Source organism: Heterocephalus glaber, unplaced genomic scaffold (genome assembly GCF_053883595.1).
Source record: "Heterocephalus glaber isolate CG9 unplaced genomic scaffold, H.glaber_assembly_v1.0 deba00001472, whole genome shotgun sequence".
Classification (NCBI taxonomy): domain Eukaryota; kingdom Metazoa; phylum Chordata; class Mammalia; order Rodentia; family Bathyergidae; genus Heterocephalus; species Heterocephalus glaber.
The window spans coordinates 72,416,813-72,433,134 of record NW_028258315.1 but is presented as its reverse complement, the minus strand read 5'-3'; the positions used below and the strand labels follow the sequence as shown (position 1 = coordinate 72,433,134).

Sequence of the window (16,322 nt, the reverse complement as noted above, 5' to 3'; positions counted from 1 at the left end):
TTATTTTAGAAATTAGACACAGTAAGAGATTAACAACAACTAATAATAAAAGAAAAAAATCATAACAATATAGTGTGGATGTGGTCTCTCCCTCTCTTAAAATACTATATACTGTACTAGCCTTTGTTCTTATGATACGAGATTACACAGTACCAACACGATGAGATGAAATGTGCGCCATGGGTATTGTGATTTCAGGGTTTGATTTTTCTTCTTTCTTTAGTAAATCTAGACTTTCACCCTTTTACTTAAAAGGAATACTCAATGGCTACTCTGACATATCTGAATTGCCAGCATCACTACTCTGTTTTTGAGTAAAATATCAATTACTTGAACACAAGTACTGCATACTGCAACAGGTGATCTGATAGCCAAGATGGCAACTAAGTGTTTAATGGCCTGGCAGCATGTACAGCCTGGATATTCTGGACAAAAAGATGATTCTTGTCTCAGGCAGCACTGGGTGGGATTGTGCAAAATTTCATCAACTTGATCAGAATGGCACAAAATTTATAATTAATAAATTGTTTATTTCTGGAATTTTCCACTTAATATTTTTGCATCTGAATAAGCATGAGTAACTGAATTGGTAGAAAGAAAAGCTTCAGGTAAGAGTGGACTACTGAAGAGAGCTGTGCACTTGGAATAGGGCAGGAATGCAATTTTGTTTTTCATTTTTCTTAGTCAGTGGTAACTCCTATCTCTGAGTCATTTCCTCAAATACTGATGAGCAGAGTTCTGCAATTTAAAAAAAAAGAGTAGGATAAAAGGATTGGCAAAATATCACTGTCCTTTAGAGTCAGGTGATTTTCAAATATTTATGTGTAGATACCTATTTGAGCATACCTGCTTGTAGATATCTACTGTAGATATGTTTGCCTGTAATTTTTTTTTTACTATTGGTTTTGGAGACAATTAGAATTCCATAATAAATTTTGATTTTATCCAGGTGAGTTAATACTACCTAAGCATAGGGATGGGAAGAAAGGATGTTGGGGAAACTCTATCATTTATTAAGACAACAATATTCCATATTAGTAGGAAACGTGTAGTGATATGAAACAAATTTTTCTGTAGTTCACGTGCCTGTGAAGTGGCCTTGACTGATATTACCTGGTCCTCTACATGCTTCTGTTGGCAACTGCAAGTTAGGAAGATTCACACCATTTCACAGTGGATTCTCACTCACCTGTCTGCATGCTTACTGCCCATTGGATGGTCCAGTAGAGGTGTGGCTGGAATCTTAGGGGTGGCTCAGCACCATTTTCATCTCATCTTCTAGCAGACTAGTTTGGGCACATTTTCATAGACACACGGAGAACCTAGTACCAATGCTCACACCCATTTCAACCTTCTGCTTCAGTCTGATTTACTGACATCTCATTGGCCAAAGTAGTTCATCTGGGAATCAAACCCAGAGTCAGAGTGAGCTGGCTCCACAAAATTAGGGCTAAAGAACTAGAACCATGACTACAAGTAAGTTTTGGTCGCACACATTTTCTGAGGTGGTGAGGGATACATGAAATTCATATTGGTGTTCAGACAGTAAAATTTACAAAATGATATTTGATTTATTGAAGCACATGAACAAATCAACATTTCTAGCTATCTTAATATATTAACCAAGTTTGTTATCCCAAATCATTTTCTTTTCTAGTCAGATACATATGGGGAAGAAAACATCAATTCTTAAAGAATAACTTTGCCTTCTTGAGTGTTTAAAAATCATCACTTTGCAATGTCATTTTTGGAAGACAATTTCTGACATAATGTAGTCATTATCATTTAGTCCTACCAAATGAGTTCACTGAAGTTGTGCAGGATCTCCACAATATCTCTGTGAATCATGAGTTATAGTAATATCCTTGGTCACATTTTATCATGTGTGTACACTTAATATTCTAATAATTGTTCTCCTGGGAACCTGGAGTTAAAAGTGTTGGGTAGAGGATCAACTTTTAGCCTTTTTGAAATTGCAAAGGATTAATGAGAAAACAAAGCTAACTTGGTTACAATTATCAAGGTACATCTTTTTTTCAGAAAGAAGCTCCCAACGTCACTTTCTGAAATTGAGTCCTACAGTTTCTACAGTGAAAATCACAGTTGGCTTGAAGGAGAAGTATTCATTCATACACAAATACCAATTTTGAGTATGTTTCTACTTAACTAGAAGGGAATACGCTTGATCCCTCACTTCTGAGAAAGTTCACATTATACTTTAACTGATTATTTTTTCAACAATATTTATTATATTCTTTTATGATCTTCCAGTATTTTTTTGAAGCCCAGTTAGAACAGCAGCCAACAAAGTGGAGACTAAAATGGGGCCAAATATCTCTTCAGAACCAAGATGTTACTTCAAAAGATGTTCAGTACAAAGCACTACAGTGACTCAAAGAATCTCTTGTTTTTAAGGGGAATTTGCTTATATGAAATTGGTTTCTTATCTTTGCAGCCCCCAGTGAACCATTACTGTGCAAATTTGCTGATGGAGGACAAAAGAAACGGCAAAATCAAAGCAAATATACCCAGAATGGGAGGCCTTGGCCCAGGGAAGGAGAGGTAAGTCCTGACTGAAAACTTTTCTTAGAAATTTGGCAGCAGACACCTTTCAGAAAAATGGCAAAGCAGTCATTTAGGGCCGTTGGAAAATTAGGCCCCATAGAAAATGGAATGACTATAAAGGATCAAATAAGCAGGCCTGTATGAATGTGTCTAGGTCAAAATTACAGGAGAAGGAGTATGAGACTTAAAAACTAATCTCAGTTCTACACTACAGTAAGACTTCTGTCTTTAACCAAACTTGAACCTGAAAGGAATTCATTAAGAATCCACTGAGAATTGATATATAATGATATAATAATTATAAAATGTGGGTTTGATTACTTAAGCAAATATTTTCAGTAAAATCAATACTGAAAGTTGAATGTTTGTGTTTTGAAAAAGACAAGCAAAAATTAAAACATTTCATCTGGCCACTGGTGGTGGCCTACTTGCACATGAATATATGTTTATTCACATACCCATATGCTCACTGATGTGTTGGTATGTTTCATATATATATATATATATACATATATATATATATATACACACACACATATATATAACATGCATATACACACATATATGACATTTTCTGTTGTCAAGAAAGAAGGAGTAAAGTTGATATATACAGGATTCTGCCATTCACAATAAGGAAAAGGAAAAGCAATTAACAGTTAACTAACCACTTATCCTGCTAATAAAATGGGCACAAAGAAAAGCTTATGAAACCTACATCATTTGGGAATGCATTCCTTTGGTTACTTAAAAAAAAAAAAGAAGAGTGCTTGGGCTACCGTGAGCTGTTTTCATTCTTTGTAAAATGGAATCAAGTTGTTTGGCTTGAATAAATGCCATCTTGTGCCAAAGCCATTATTTCAACAGGAGTGCTTTATGTAGTATTTCTATTCAAAGAACCTACTTTATCCATTTATCATTTAAGAGGCATAGTACTTTCAACAGTGAGAAAGCAGTTGTAACAAAAGAAAGGGGGCTTGTATTTTTCTCTGTAAAGCCTTTAGCCATTTTTTAGTTTCTGAGATTGTTTTGAGCATTCCCATGCAGGTTTCAAAACTCTGCTTAAAGTGTATTGTTATGTTCAAGTACTATATAATTTTTAACTTATTGTATTAAAACATGAAAAACAAAATTATCACTGAGTACTGGAAGCTAATAGAAAAAGCCAAGTTCCCACATTCTCAACTTCAGAAAAACAGTTTACACTGTGTTTTAAGAAGGAGGTGAGGGAATGATCCGTGTCTTAAGCATGGACTTTAGTGTATTCCTGATGCCACTCACCACATCCATTCCATACCAAACACTAGCAGTCTAGAAAGATCATTTGATCTTTACAATTTGGTTGGGTAAAATCCCTGCTGACTGTAACCCATAGGTTCTAGTGACTGGAAATTTAGTTCCTGTCTCCTCAAGATCCTGTAATATTATCTTCACACAATAGACAGCAGTTACACTAAGATATTTCACCAGAGTCTACATTTCTTGGAAATCAAGTCAAGGAACATAAAAAAAGACAGAACTACCCCTCTGGTACTATAAATAGAATTAGGGCTTTTGGCTCTGTGCATGACAAACACCATGTGTACTGCATCATGGATTCAAGTACCTTATAATTTAGATGTAGGTCTTAAAGGTATATTCCTCATTTTTGCTGTAAAATTTGATTTTTTCCTGTTGAACTATGAAAATCAAGGGATAATAGTAAATTTATCTATGACCAATAAAAACATATTGCAAATGTGTAGATACAGTACAATGAAAGGCAAGAAAATAGGAAATTAAGGGATATGCCCTGAAATACACTGGTCAAATATTTTGGTTTGGGGACAAATATGTTAATTTATATAACTTTATTGTGGTCTCAGAAGTAGATACAGCAAGAATGTTGGATAACTTTGTCCATCATTCTTTAAATTTTGTTTCTAACCTCTTTTACATTATACTTCACTAGAGTAACTTAAAGTATGTTAGCACGGTTAATGAAGTTTCATAATATAAAGAATCCTATAAGCAATATTTAAATAGGTTTCATATACTTGAAGATTGTAATTACGTATTTTATTGATTTTAAGACACATTTTGTTTACCATTGTTTTTCCATACTTTAATACTTTTAAAATAGATTTTTCTGCTTATGATCAATGACACCTTACAAGATAGTTTGCATTTGCTTCTGTTAGTCACCTAGGGGCACTACCTACATTCTCTGCTTGCAGTCTGTGACCACACTGACTGTGAGAATAAAAACACTAATCAAAACAAGGACTCCGGGTCCTATACTCAAGGGAGAATATTCTTTCTTCCCTTCCTTTAAAGATGTACTTTTCCTTAGGTTCCTTTCTGAAGCATGATTCCTAATGTTGTAAGGACATTCTTTTGGATATTTTTTTTGATAAATAAAACAATGGTATACATTTTAGTCTCACAAACAACTTAAAAATTAGACTCGCTTCAGACTTTGAAATAATAGCCCAAAGTATGTTTGCTTTTCCTCTCTTTTGAAAGTCAAGTAAAAATTACTAATATGAAGAGGATTCTGATAACTGATTAGGAAAAGAAAAACAGCAAATTGCAAGCATTTTAGAAGTAGCATAAACATGAAAACTGAAAGGCTAATTAAACTTTTAATTTATTATTTACAGTTGTCTTCTTTCGGGTGGCAATTTGATAGTGTTATTAGCACAGTTTGGTGAATTGAATTTCTTTATAAATATCTAATACTGAAAACTATGCTCACATAAGCAAGATTTTGAAATAGAAATAAGTGCTAGTACAAAGTTTTTGCAGAAGTGAAAAGCATAGGAATAAAGTTCTTAAGTAATATTTCAAGGGACAGGGCCAGGGATTTAGCTCAGTGATTTTGCCACCTGCTGCACAAGCGCAAGGACCCGAGTTCGATCCCCGGTGCCAAAAATAAAAAAAAAAAGAAAGAAAATATTTCAAGGGACAACTATAACTCTAAGTAGAAGGATCAAGAGATGGGTGGTAAAGCCCCTTTCCTCCTGTGTTGCACAGTTCTTACTGCCTTATTTTGTAAAGCAGCTGTCTAGAATTCATTGGACTCTGGATCCATTTGTATTCTCTAAAATATATTATTAGTTCATTTAAACATAAAAATTAACCCATCATAATATGAAAAGCACATTTTTATGAAAAATTACTATTTTTCCAGAGAAAAGGTGTTTTTTTTTTGGTACCAGGGACTGAACTTGGGACCTTGTGCTTGCAAGGCAGGCAACAGAACCACTGAGCTAAATCCCCAGCCCAAGCAAAGGTATTTTTTGAAAAGGGTAGCACTCTTTTATACTTTTGAAAATTAATGTCTGGCTCAGTAAAAGATGATCAAATTTGCATCTACTTAGCCCTCAATTTATTGCAATATGCTACCTTGTTTTAAACATATGAAGAAAATCTAACTTTGTCATGATGAGCCATTGAAAACCAGAGGACTTTTTATGTCTCTTGAGAATCCTCAGCCACAGGCCACACTTTGAGAACCTTTGTGCCAGAGAAGTCTGAGTCAATGACAGTGCTAATACACTCCAGGTCTGTATTCTCAAAGAGGCATGAAGCTTGTTAAAATATCAAAATTTGTCTGTATCATTTGGTGAAGAGCCACTACTGCCATTCGAGCAGCACCACCTCACTTCTTCCACCCTGGTACCTCCTCCAGAACCTACCATGATCCACAGGAGTGGGGTGTTGGCTGACATAGCAGGAGGTCCCCAGAACCCTATTTTAGCATTTATGTTCTTATGGGTCAGCACTTATGATGTACAAGAGCTGAAATATTTCTAATGTCACTGTTAGTTCTAATGTTGCTTACTTGATCATTGTTATGACTCTCATGATCTCCATGACATTGCATTGCCCAGATATTTTAGTATATATGAGGTTGTATTCTTAGTTCTTATTTCAGTCTTATTGACCTTAACTGTGATTCTCAGATGACTGTTCAGAATCAGGAATGCGTCAAGCAATTTCAAAAATGTGTCAGGTACACGAAAAGAAACTCTTACTGCTTCCTCCTGCAAAGAGTACATTTGCAGTGCAACCAAAGAACTGCCAAATTGGACTTTACCCCAAATAACAAGAACAGCTGATCAAAAAGCTAATAGCTGCAAGGTTTCTCTTCCCTGACTACCAAATGACAATCTTATTTATTGAAAGTTAGTGCCTCAGTAATCATAAGCTAGAATACACATTTATTCATTTCCTCCACCACTACCAACATCACAGTAACATAACTCACATAGACATATACACACTAACTTCTGTTATGTGTATTTTTACAGCTTTAATTCGATTATATCAGAAAGCTGATTGGGTCAAATCACAGGATTGATAAGTTTCTATTATAATAGTAAAAGTCACTCAAATTTTGATATTTTATGTTTACTGTTGTTGTAATTGGTCTTTGGGGTCCTTAAAATTTTTAAAGCTGCGTAAATGCTAAGTTTTAATTATAGAAAGAATATGAATCTGTCTCACTAAATTTTTATGTTGAGTTTTTATTCTTAAATACTACAAATATCAAAAGTAATCCAATTTTCCCTGGTTCAAAACTCTCATCTAGCTTTCACAGAATTTTCTCAAGCCCCATATTAATTGAGTCAGTAAATACGATAACTGTATGGGAATTATATATTTCTAAGAAGTAATGTTTTGGCCATGGACACAAACAAGAGACATGGCGATTGAACAAGAAGTATCAAACTCCCAGATGTTTAGTGAAAAATACCACATTTTATTATAAAATAAAGTCCAATAAAATGACATTTCTTGTCTTTATTTTATTTACAGTTCTCTGCCAGAATCAATTTAAAAACAATAAACATAACAAACATATTCTCTCTATTTGATGCTCTGAAGATCATTTCCCTTACTATGGAAAATTTAACAAGATTATCTTCACAGTTTAGATATGAAAATGAACTAATGAAATTAATGTGATATTGTTAACAACCAGTACTTGGCTTTTTAGGAACAGTGCACAGATTGTATCAAAGAGAAAATCAAACAAGGTTTTGGGGATGCAGTCTAGGAATATTAAAATTTGTAATTCCATAATTATCACCAGTTAAAAAAAAAGTTGTAGGTACAGAATGATGTTGAAGTATTTCCTGAGAACATTTTATTGAAATGCATTTTTACTTGTCCAAGATATAGGCCTCTCGGTACAGAGTGCAGTGTTTTCACTGCACAATACCAAGGATCCAAGGGTACAATGCTATGGTCCTGCCTGCATACCTTAGTTTGAAATCTTTTAGAGGATTTGATATACTGACATAGGGTACCTTAATTTTCTTAAATTAGTAGGTCCTATTAATGTACTCACAAAATCCACTGTTTATTAGCTGAAAGTGAAGGGTTTCCATAGACAACTTAGGCTAAGTGTTATGTTATGGCCTCTGACCCAGGTAAATTGTTTATTCTCAGACCTAAAGTCAAATTGCTTTCCGTGATGGCTGAAAACTTCCCCTGTTTTTATAAGTGTTGTTTATTCAGAGTTATAAAATTTCTCTTCATTGCCACTAAATAAATGAAGTAAATGTGGGAGAAGGCTTTTGTGAATCCACAGTAAGCAAAGTTGATAAACCTAATTTCAAACATACAACCTCCTGGCTATTGCGCCTCAAGTTATTAGGAGTCATTGATGATTCTGAGTAAATCCACTGATAATTGGGAAAAAGAGTTTCTTATAGATTTCTAAGTAGGCAGAGAGCAATATAAATAACACAGTACTTACATCCTATATTCCAGTTGTAGATGAATGAACATTATCTTTTAGGAATGTGTTTTTTGGGGTTTGTTTTTATTTTTGAATAAAGTTAAATATGCACAAACTTGACATCTTAATTATTAATTGCAACTCTGGCTTTATCATCACCATCATCAATTGTTATCCTAAGGCCTTTGTTCCTTAATTAACACTTCATATGGTGGATTAAAGATGCAGTGTGCTATGAAGAATGACCCCCGACACAGATGTCTTAGATAAATCCATTAATAGTGAGAACCCCTCCAGTTTTGTGTTCCCTGTTTGCTTTCCTATTTTCTCAGTATAGGACTACTTTTGGCAGAAATGTTCTTAAGAAAACAACTCTGTTAGAAAGAGATTTTTAAAAGATGATACTGTGGAAGAAACAGCTTAAAAATATCCAGGCTGTCAATAGGCATCCATTGGGTATCTTCTGCCCTGGTGGCAGGGGACTGGATAGTGTGAGCCTGCTATAAACACACAGATTGATACTACGTGGGAGATAAAATGGCAAAAGTATCTATAGAGGAAGTGATTAAAAGTAGAGTGAAATATGATTTAGTGTTCTAGAAATCAAATAACTGGCTCATATCTATACAACAATAAAAGAAAATCAAGATAATAAAAAAATAACAAAATACTGGTAGCAGCCATGAGAATGTTGGTTCATATTTGGCTTGGTATTAAATATTACTAATTAAATATTAGCTCGTAAGTATTAATTTTTCAGGGTGGATATCTGAGAGATTGACTTATGTTCAGCTACAAACCAGAAATGCTTTCTAAAATTGGAAAGCTCTATCCTGTAGTCATCATTATTTTAACTATAATAATATCATCAGCACTGCCTAGGGGTTTTTAACTTGGAAGCCAGCTTTGCTCTGCCTTCCCATGACAAGAATACCTTAATTCCTGGATGTCCAATTTTACGCCAAATCAATTTATTTTTGAAGTAGAAATTATTTTTAATGAAACTACCTGTATTTGAAAGAAAATTTGCTAACAATATAATCTTTCCGCTGAATTTTTCTTATGTTATAAAGTATACTTTTAAAACATAGAGATTAATATATTTTGTCTTTGACACAGATTGCATCAAAGGTTTTGTAACATCACATTCCAAATGATAAAGTGTTATTTAGCACTGAATCTTTAGGTAGTATTCAAGCTTCCAGCCAGTCTTCTCTTGAAGATCATGTAATCATAGAAAAGAGCTGGCAGGGGAGGAGGGCTTGGGTAGAAAACATGAACTGCAATGAGAGGAGAAACAGTAAAGAAAATATGAACTAGTGCTACAAATCAAGAGAAAAGTAGAGCTGGATTGTGAAATGATAGATCACACAATTATTAGTTTTAAAGAGAAAGAAGATGAATTAATTACTTATTTATTCTGGTGAAAAAATGGCATATATTTGGATACCAAAATTGCTTATGCTACCATGGTGGTGCAGGAAGGAGTCCTCATGCTCAGGTACTTTCCATTATCCTTCAAAGCAACAATTTTTGACAGAAGAAGCAACCTAGTTCTACGATTCATGGCTTATTGGATTCAACAAAGAATTGATAAATGGGAATTTTCTTGGATATACTATGTCTCTATCATGCACGGTGTAAGGGCTGGAGGTCCCATTTGACCCAGCTATTCCCCTGCTGGGTACTTTCCCAAAAGAATTAAAAGAATCATACCACAGAGATATATGTGCACCCATGTTTATAGCGGCACAGTTTGTAATAGCTAAAGCTTGAAAACAGCCCAAGTGCCCATCAACTGGAAACTGGATAAAGATGTGTTTTTTTAATAAAATGGAGTACTACTCAGCCATAAAGAATGAGAAACTAGAGACATTTAAAGCTAAATGGATGCATATTGAGGCCATACTCAAGTGAAGTAAGTAGGACACACATGTGTAAATACTGAATAGTTTCTCTAGTGTGAGAAACTGAGAGTGTAAATAAGGATTAAAAGGATTAATAACTAATAATTGATACTTTGAAATAGGAAAAGGTCCAAAGGGGTAGGGGTAGTGGGAAGAGATGGGGAAAGGAAAGAATGGAAAGGAAAAATTATGAGAAAAGAAAAAGAAATGGAAACAAAGTCTATGTAAATAGGGAAGGGTGGAGGGGTGAAGGGTGCACAGGTAATGGGGAAAAAAATAAGAACCAAGATGCATCATGTACAGGTACAAGCACCCAATGATAAATGTAAACATATTGTATACCTAAAATGTACCAATAAAAGAATTTAAGCAAAAAAAAAAAAAAAGCACATGCTTTGAGACATGTTTAGCAGTAAGACAAAACAACCCCCTTTGTCTTTAGTTGAATATGCTCTGAATGCTGTAAACAACTAATAACTACTTGATCAGCTACCAGTTAACATACTTCTTCTTAAGCATGAGATTAACTTGACAATGAAATCCAATAATATAACATTTCTATTAGCTTTGAAACCATATTTACTGCAATCTAATTTTACAATAATGAACACTAGAAAATTTATGTTTCAAAGATATGAAATTAAAATAATATACCTTGAGCCCCACTAGAAACAAAAATGTTTTGCTGAGAAACTTAATCACAATTTTTATTAAGTGGCATATCTAAAGAATTATTTAGATAATTTAGTCATAGTATCTAGACTCAGGATATCTTGGACCATTTTTCATGAAAGTGGGGACATTGTCTATATAGTTCACTTCTATTTCCTTTGTGTATATCACAGTATTTGGCAATTAGTTGCTTAATTCTTTGTTATTCTTTTAACAAGACCTTGGAGAAAATTAAGATGTATCCATCAACACTGCTAGGTTCTGAAAATTATCTTTTAATCATTGAACTGAAGGGAAGTCTTTGTATGTTTGATCATGAAAAGAGCTGTTGACCTTTATGATGCATGTCAATATGTCCAGGTTGGGTTTCTTAGGGGGCCCACCAAGTGTGATTTTATAATTTACCTGAAATTCAAAATGCGGACTTAGGGTGAATGGCCCTTCTAATTTTAAAAGAGATCTTTCCATTGACATCAGAATTGGGATTCTCCATAATTCTGTAAAAAACGTTCTTATTTGGTTAAATGTTCTATTTTGAACCTGGTAGGCCCAATGTTTTCTAAACTGCGATCACTAAGGATAAAAAGTAAATCTTGTGAGTCCCTACAATAGAATAATTCTGGATAGAATGCAGTTGATGATGAGCTCCAGTCCTCTCTATTTCACCTGTGTTGTCACGGGAAAGCATGGGATAGCACACTTACGTTCTTGGGGAGGAGGGTTAGTTTAGGAGGAGTTGAGGCTAGGAAGATGCAAGCAATTATAAGAAAAAAGGCTAATGGTTGACATCCATGTTCCTGATCTTCTCTGATTCAGTACCCTGGATCAAGGCAACTAAATGCAGTGTCAACCAACCGGGGTCTTTCTGAAGTTGTTGGAATTGTCCTGGGAGACCCAGACTGCCACAATGCTCAACATCTGTCCCCTAAATGTTTCAGCCATGGCTTGCAACCTCCAGGCAGTATCAAACTAAAACTGAGATGTGGAAGAATATGGATCATTTAGCCAGATATATGGAATTTTCCTCTATCTAATCCCCCAGGCTCACCCTATTAGTAATCTTAGCGTTTTGCACTTTTCATCCTATTTATCTACATCACAGTGGGATTGAGCAGTGATATGCTACAGCATTGACTCTAAGACATCCTTGATTAAAGGTGAAGTATCATATTATTTTAAATACCACTAGAAAAAGAAAAGAAACTTGACACACTATGAAATGCCACCAATTACTGTGTTGAATCCCAATTTCACAGGTATTAGATGTGAAAAAATTTCCTCTTGAAATCTATAAAATTCAGTCATTTGAATTTAGCTAAAAATAGGTGCACTTACATAAAAATAGTAATTCTCTCTTATCTTTGTAATAGTTGTAAGCCACAGATTAATTTAACCTCGGTCTCAATAACAAACTCAAACTAGAATTTTTTCCCCCCAAACTTTCAGACCCTTTAGGCATCTACATCAAATAATACTGTTACAGCTTTGTTTTTTCTGCTTCTCTTTTACCCATGCCTTTCTTTCTGGGCAGCAATGGGCTTCTTCAGGCTTTCAATCCTAATTCCACTCACATGCTTATATCTTGTCCTTTTCTGTTGCTATATAAGGGAGAAATTCTCTGACAGAAATGCTTTTGCCAAAGCCAAAAAGGAGAACTATTGGGACGACATAGTGAGTAAAGAGCAGCATTATGAATTGCCTGGACAAGCTGTTCTCAAACATAAAGAAGCTAAATTTCTCTGGTCTCTGGCTACTTTTAAAGTGATAAATCTGCAGCATCTCATTTGCTTTATTCTTGAAAACTCTCTTGAAGATGTCAAGATGACTTTAAACAGTCTTTATTTTATCCTGATTTAAGACGAGTGGTTTTCAGAAGAAAGGCTTCCCTCCCTGGTTTTTGGCTGCCTCTATCTAATTCCTCCTAGGTCCCTGACCATGATGTGATTCAGGTACATTAGCTTCCCCACTACAGTGAAAATAGCTCTTAGCAATCCCAATAATCATTTTGTTTTCCCCTATTTCTATGACCAGTCAAGGTTCAAAACTTTTTTTTATTAAAAATTCAAGTGGTGCAGCTAGTTTTTCAAAGGCAGTTTTACTAATAAAATAAGGAATCGTGAAAATACACTCAAATTCTACTTTCAAATACAAATTTAGCTAAAGTACAAATTCAAAATATCATTTAAATCATTCATTCATTTATTTAACAAACATTTAGTGAGTTCTCTAATATTCCAAACAATGAGATAGGAAGAGGAGGTCACAAACTGGACATAGCCAAGAATCTAGTTGGGAGACACAACTTGGGAGAGCACGGTCATAATAGTGCCCATATGAGTCACAGGAACAGACCAAAGGGCACAGTAAATGCTACCTGGACAAGGGAATGGTGACTTTCTCAGAGACTGCTCCAGCTAGTATGGCTCTGGAAGCATAGATTTTCAAATTTCCCACAGATAATAAGGAAGAGAGTTCCCAGCCCAACATTGAAGTTGCAAAGGCCCAGAGATAACACTCTAGGGCCTAGTGAGTGTGTGTCTGAGTTTCTTAAACGATGAGTCTTGAATTGCATAAGGTTGTGGATATCTATAGGGATGTGCTGGCTTGATCAAGAAGAGCTCCGTGAGCCATGTTTTGTCTCCAGATAACAGGATGTCACTGAAAGGGATCTTCATGATATAGTCAGACTTTGCATGGCTGCTGGGTAGGAAAGAGGTTTGGAGTGAAGACAGGAGAGCATATATACCAAAAGAAATTAGTAAGAATCAAACAAGAAATGATCACTTAGAAGAAAGCAATAACCATGCACTGAACTCACTGATTTATCTTGGCAATAAATATCTGGAATTCAGTATGGAAACTTGAGTTTCAGACAGATTTGAGAATTGCCAGGATATAAATAATAGTCAAGGTCAGAAAGTGACTGTTACCACAGTAAAGAGGCAGAAAAGAGAGGGAAAAGCCTACCCCTGACCACTGGAATTTCAAATGTGAATGGAGCAGGTGTCATCAAAGAACAAATTGATCTCTGAGAGGTCAAAAGAAACCAAGTGATAAGAATCAAAAAGGCCAAGGGAAAAAGAGTTTTGAAAGATGAAATAAATTCACTGGACAAACAATGCAACTTCATGAAATATATTTGGCAAAAAAGTATTCTTTGTAATAAAAAAATGAAGAAAATTAAGGGCTATAGTTTGCACCATTTCACAGGTTGGTAGCACATTTAATAGGACAATTAATTAAGAAATTTTTTATCTTATCTTATCTTGGAAATTTTTTATCTATTATTTTATTAGTCCCTCATTTTCTCTTCAAAAGATGGACACACTTCTTCATAGCTCAGGGAGCATCCCTTAGCATATGAGAGCACACCCTGCCTTTCCTCTGCGACTTCCTCTCCTGGGAGAAACTAACCATTCAATGTGCCCCTGATGTGCAGAGCTGTGGAGAGCTGTTCTTCAGGAAAAACCCACCACCGTTCACTTATGGAGGTCATTCGCTCGTATCTCCTTCCAGCAAGTGGACCAATAGCCTGCCCTAATTTAGTTCTCAGTATAGTTTTTTTTTTCTCTTAGTATTAGTTTCTTCTTTAACAGGAGGAAAGTTAAAAGCCTTTTCTTTGGCCAGAATCTTGACTTAAATCCTTGGTCATCCAGTGATTTTATAATTATTGCTGATTTTTATTAGTCTATCTGAATATTTTGGATATCCACATTTTGGGTATCACATATACTCTAGTATGATCATTTGGATTTTTCCATTCTCACTGGCTTCCCCTACCAGGAGTATTGTATCTTTAACTCAGAATTTGACCTGTGGTCCCTTCTCACTTTGACACTTCTGATTTAGCAAACCTCTGTATTGTAATGACTGCAAAGCCAAATGTTTCCAGACATTTTCAAACTTCCCTCTGAATTAAATCTCTGATCTATATTACTTTCGTAAATGGTAAGCCTTTTTTCATCCCTAAATTTCAAATTTTAAAACACATCATAGATGATATATTGTGCTTATTTAAAATTAAAAAGTCCACTCATTGTGAAAATAACTTTTTGATATACATATTTTATTTATTTTATTTTTTTCTTAAATTTTTTTATTGGTACATTTTAGATATACAACACAATTACATTTCTCATCGGGAACTTGTACCTTTACATGATGCATCTTGGTTCTTATTTTTACCAGATTCCTAGCCCTCCCTTCACCCCCTCCACACTTGATTATTTACAAAGACTTTATTTCCATTTTTTCCATTTCTAAGGATTTTTCCTTTCCCTTCTTTCCTTTCCCCTGCCCCTCCCACTACCCCTACCCCTTTGGACCTTTTCTTCCTATTTTGCATTATCAATTATTCATTCTAATCATTGGCACATTCTGGGTATACAATATAATGAGATTCATCATTGGAAATTTGCACCTTTACATAATCTCTCCAGGTTCTTATTTTTCACCCTTGCCCAGCCCTCCCTTCAACTCCTCCATTCTCCCTATTTACAAAGATTTTGTTCCCATTTTTCCATTTTCTCATATTAATTCCATTCCCTTCTTTCCATTCCCCTACCCCTACCCGTTCCTTCCCCTTTGCCCCTTTTCTTCCTATTTCACATTATCTATTATACCTTTTAGTCCTTATTTACACTTTCAGTTTCTCACACCAGAGAAACTATTCGGTATTTATACATGTCTGTCCTATTTATTTTCCTTAAGAGTATCGCCTCAATGTGCATCCATTTAACTATAAATGTCTCTAATTTCTCATTTTTTATGGCTGAGTAGTACTCCATTTTATTTAAAAAACCACATTTTCTTTATCCAGTCTCCAGTTGATGGGCATTTGGGCTGTTTCCAAGTTTTAGCTATCACAAACTGTTCTGCTATGAACATGGGTGAACATATATCACTGTGGTATGATTCTTTTAATTCTTTGGGGGAGATACACAGCAGGGGAATAGCAGGGTCAAATGGGACTTGCAGTCCTACGATACCTTCTTTTGATACCTTCCAGTCCTAAGATAGCTTCCAAAATACCTTCTTTGAGGTATCTCCATACTGATTTCCACAGTGCTTGCACCAGTCTACACTCCCACCAGCAGTGGAGCAGGGTTCCTCTTTCCCCACAGCCCCACCAGCATTTGTTATTGGTTGATTTCATGATAGCAGCCATTCTTTCTGGAGTGAAGTGGAATCTCAGCATTGTTTTCATTTGTATCTCTCCAATGACCAGTGATGTTGAACATTTTTTCATGTATTTATTTGCTATTTCTACTTCTTTGTCTGAGAAATGTCTGTTCATTTCAGATGCCCATTTTCGGCTTGGGTCTTTAAATTCAGGAGGTCTGGTCTTTTTGAGTCCTTTATAGATTCGAGATAGTAGACCTTTGTCTGAGGAAAAGCAGGTGAAGATTTTTTCCCATATTGTGGGTTGTCTCTTCACACTGCTGGTGGTT

General features: G+C 35.1%; 1 protein-coding gene across 14 annotated transcripts in view; it reads left to right on the top strand.

Moving 5' to 3' along the window:
- Rbms3 (RNA binding motif single stranded interacting protein 3) overlaps positions 1–16,322 on the top strand; it is a 1,369,918-nt gene that overhangs the window by 1,207,937 nt on the left and 145,659 nt on the right. For all 14 annotated transcript variants that reach the window (XM_013077038.3, XM_013077039.3, XM_021238654.2 and 11 more), the window contains one exon: positions 2,456–2,562. In XM_013077038.3, coding sequence (XP_012932492.2) covers positions 2,456–2,562 — 107 coding nt within the window. The remainder of the gene's footprint in view (positions 1–2,455; positions 2,563–16,322) is intronic.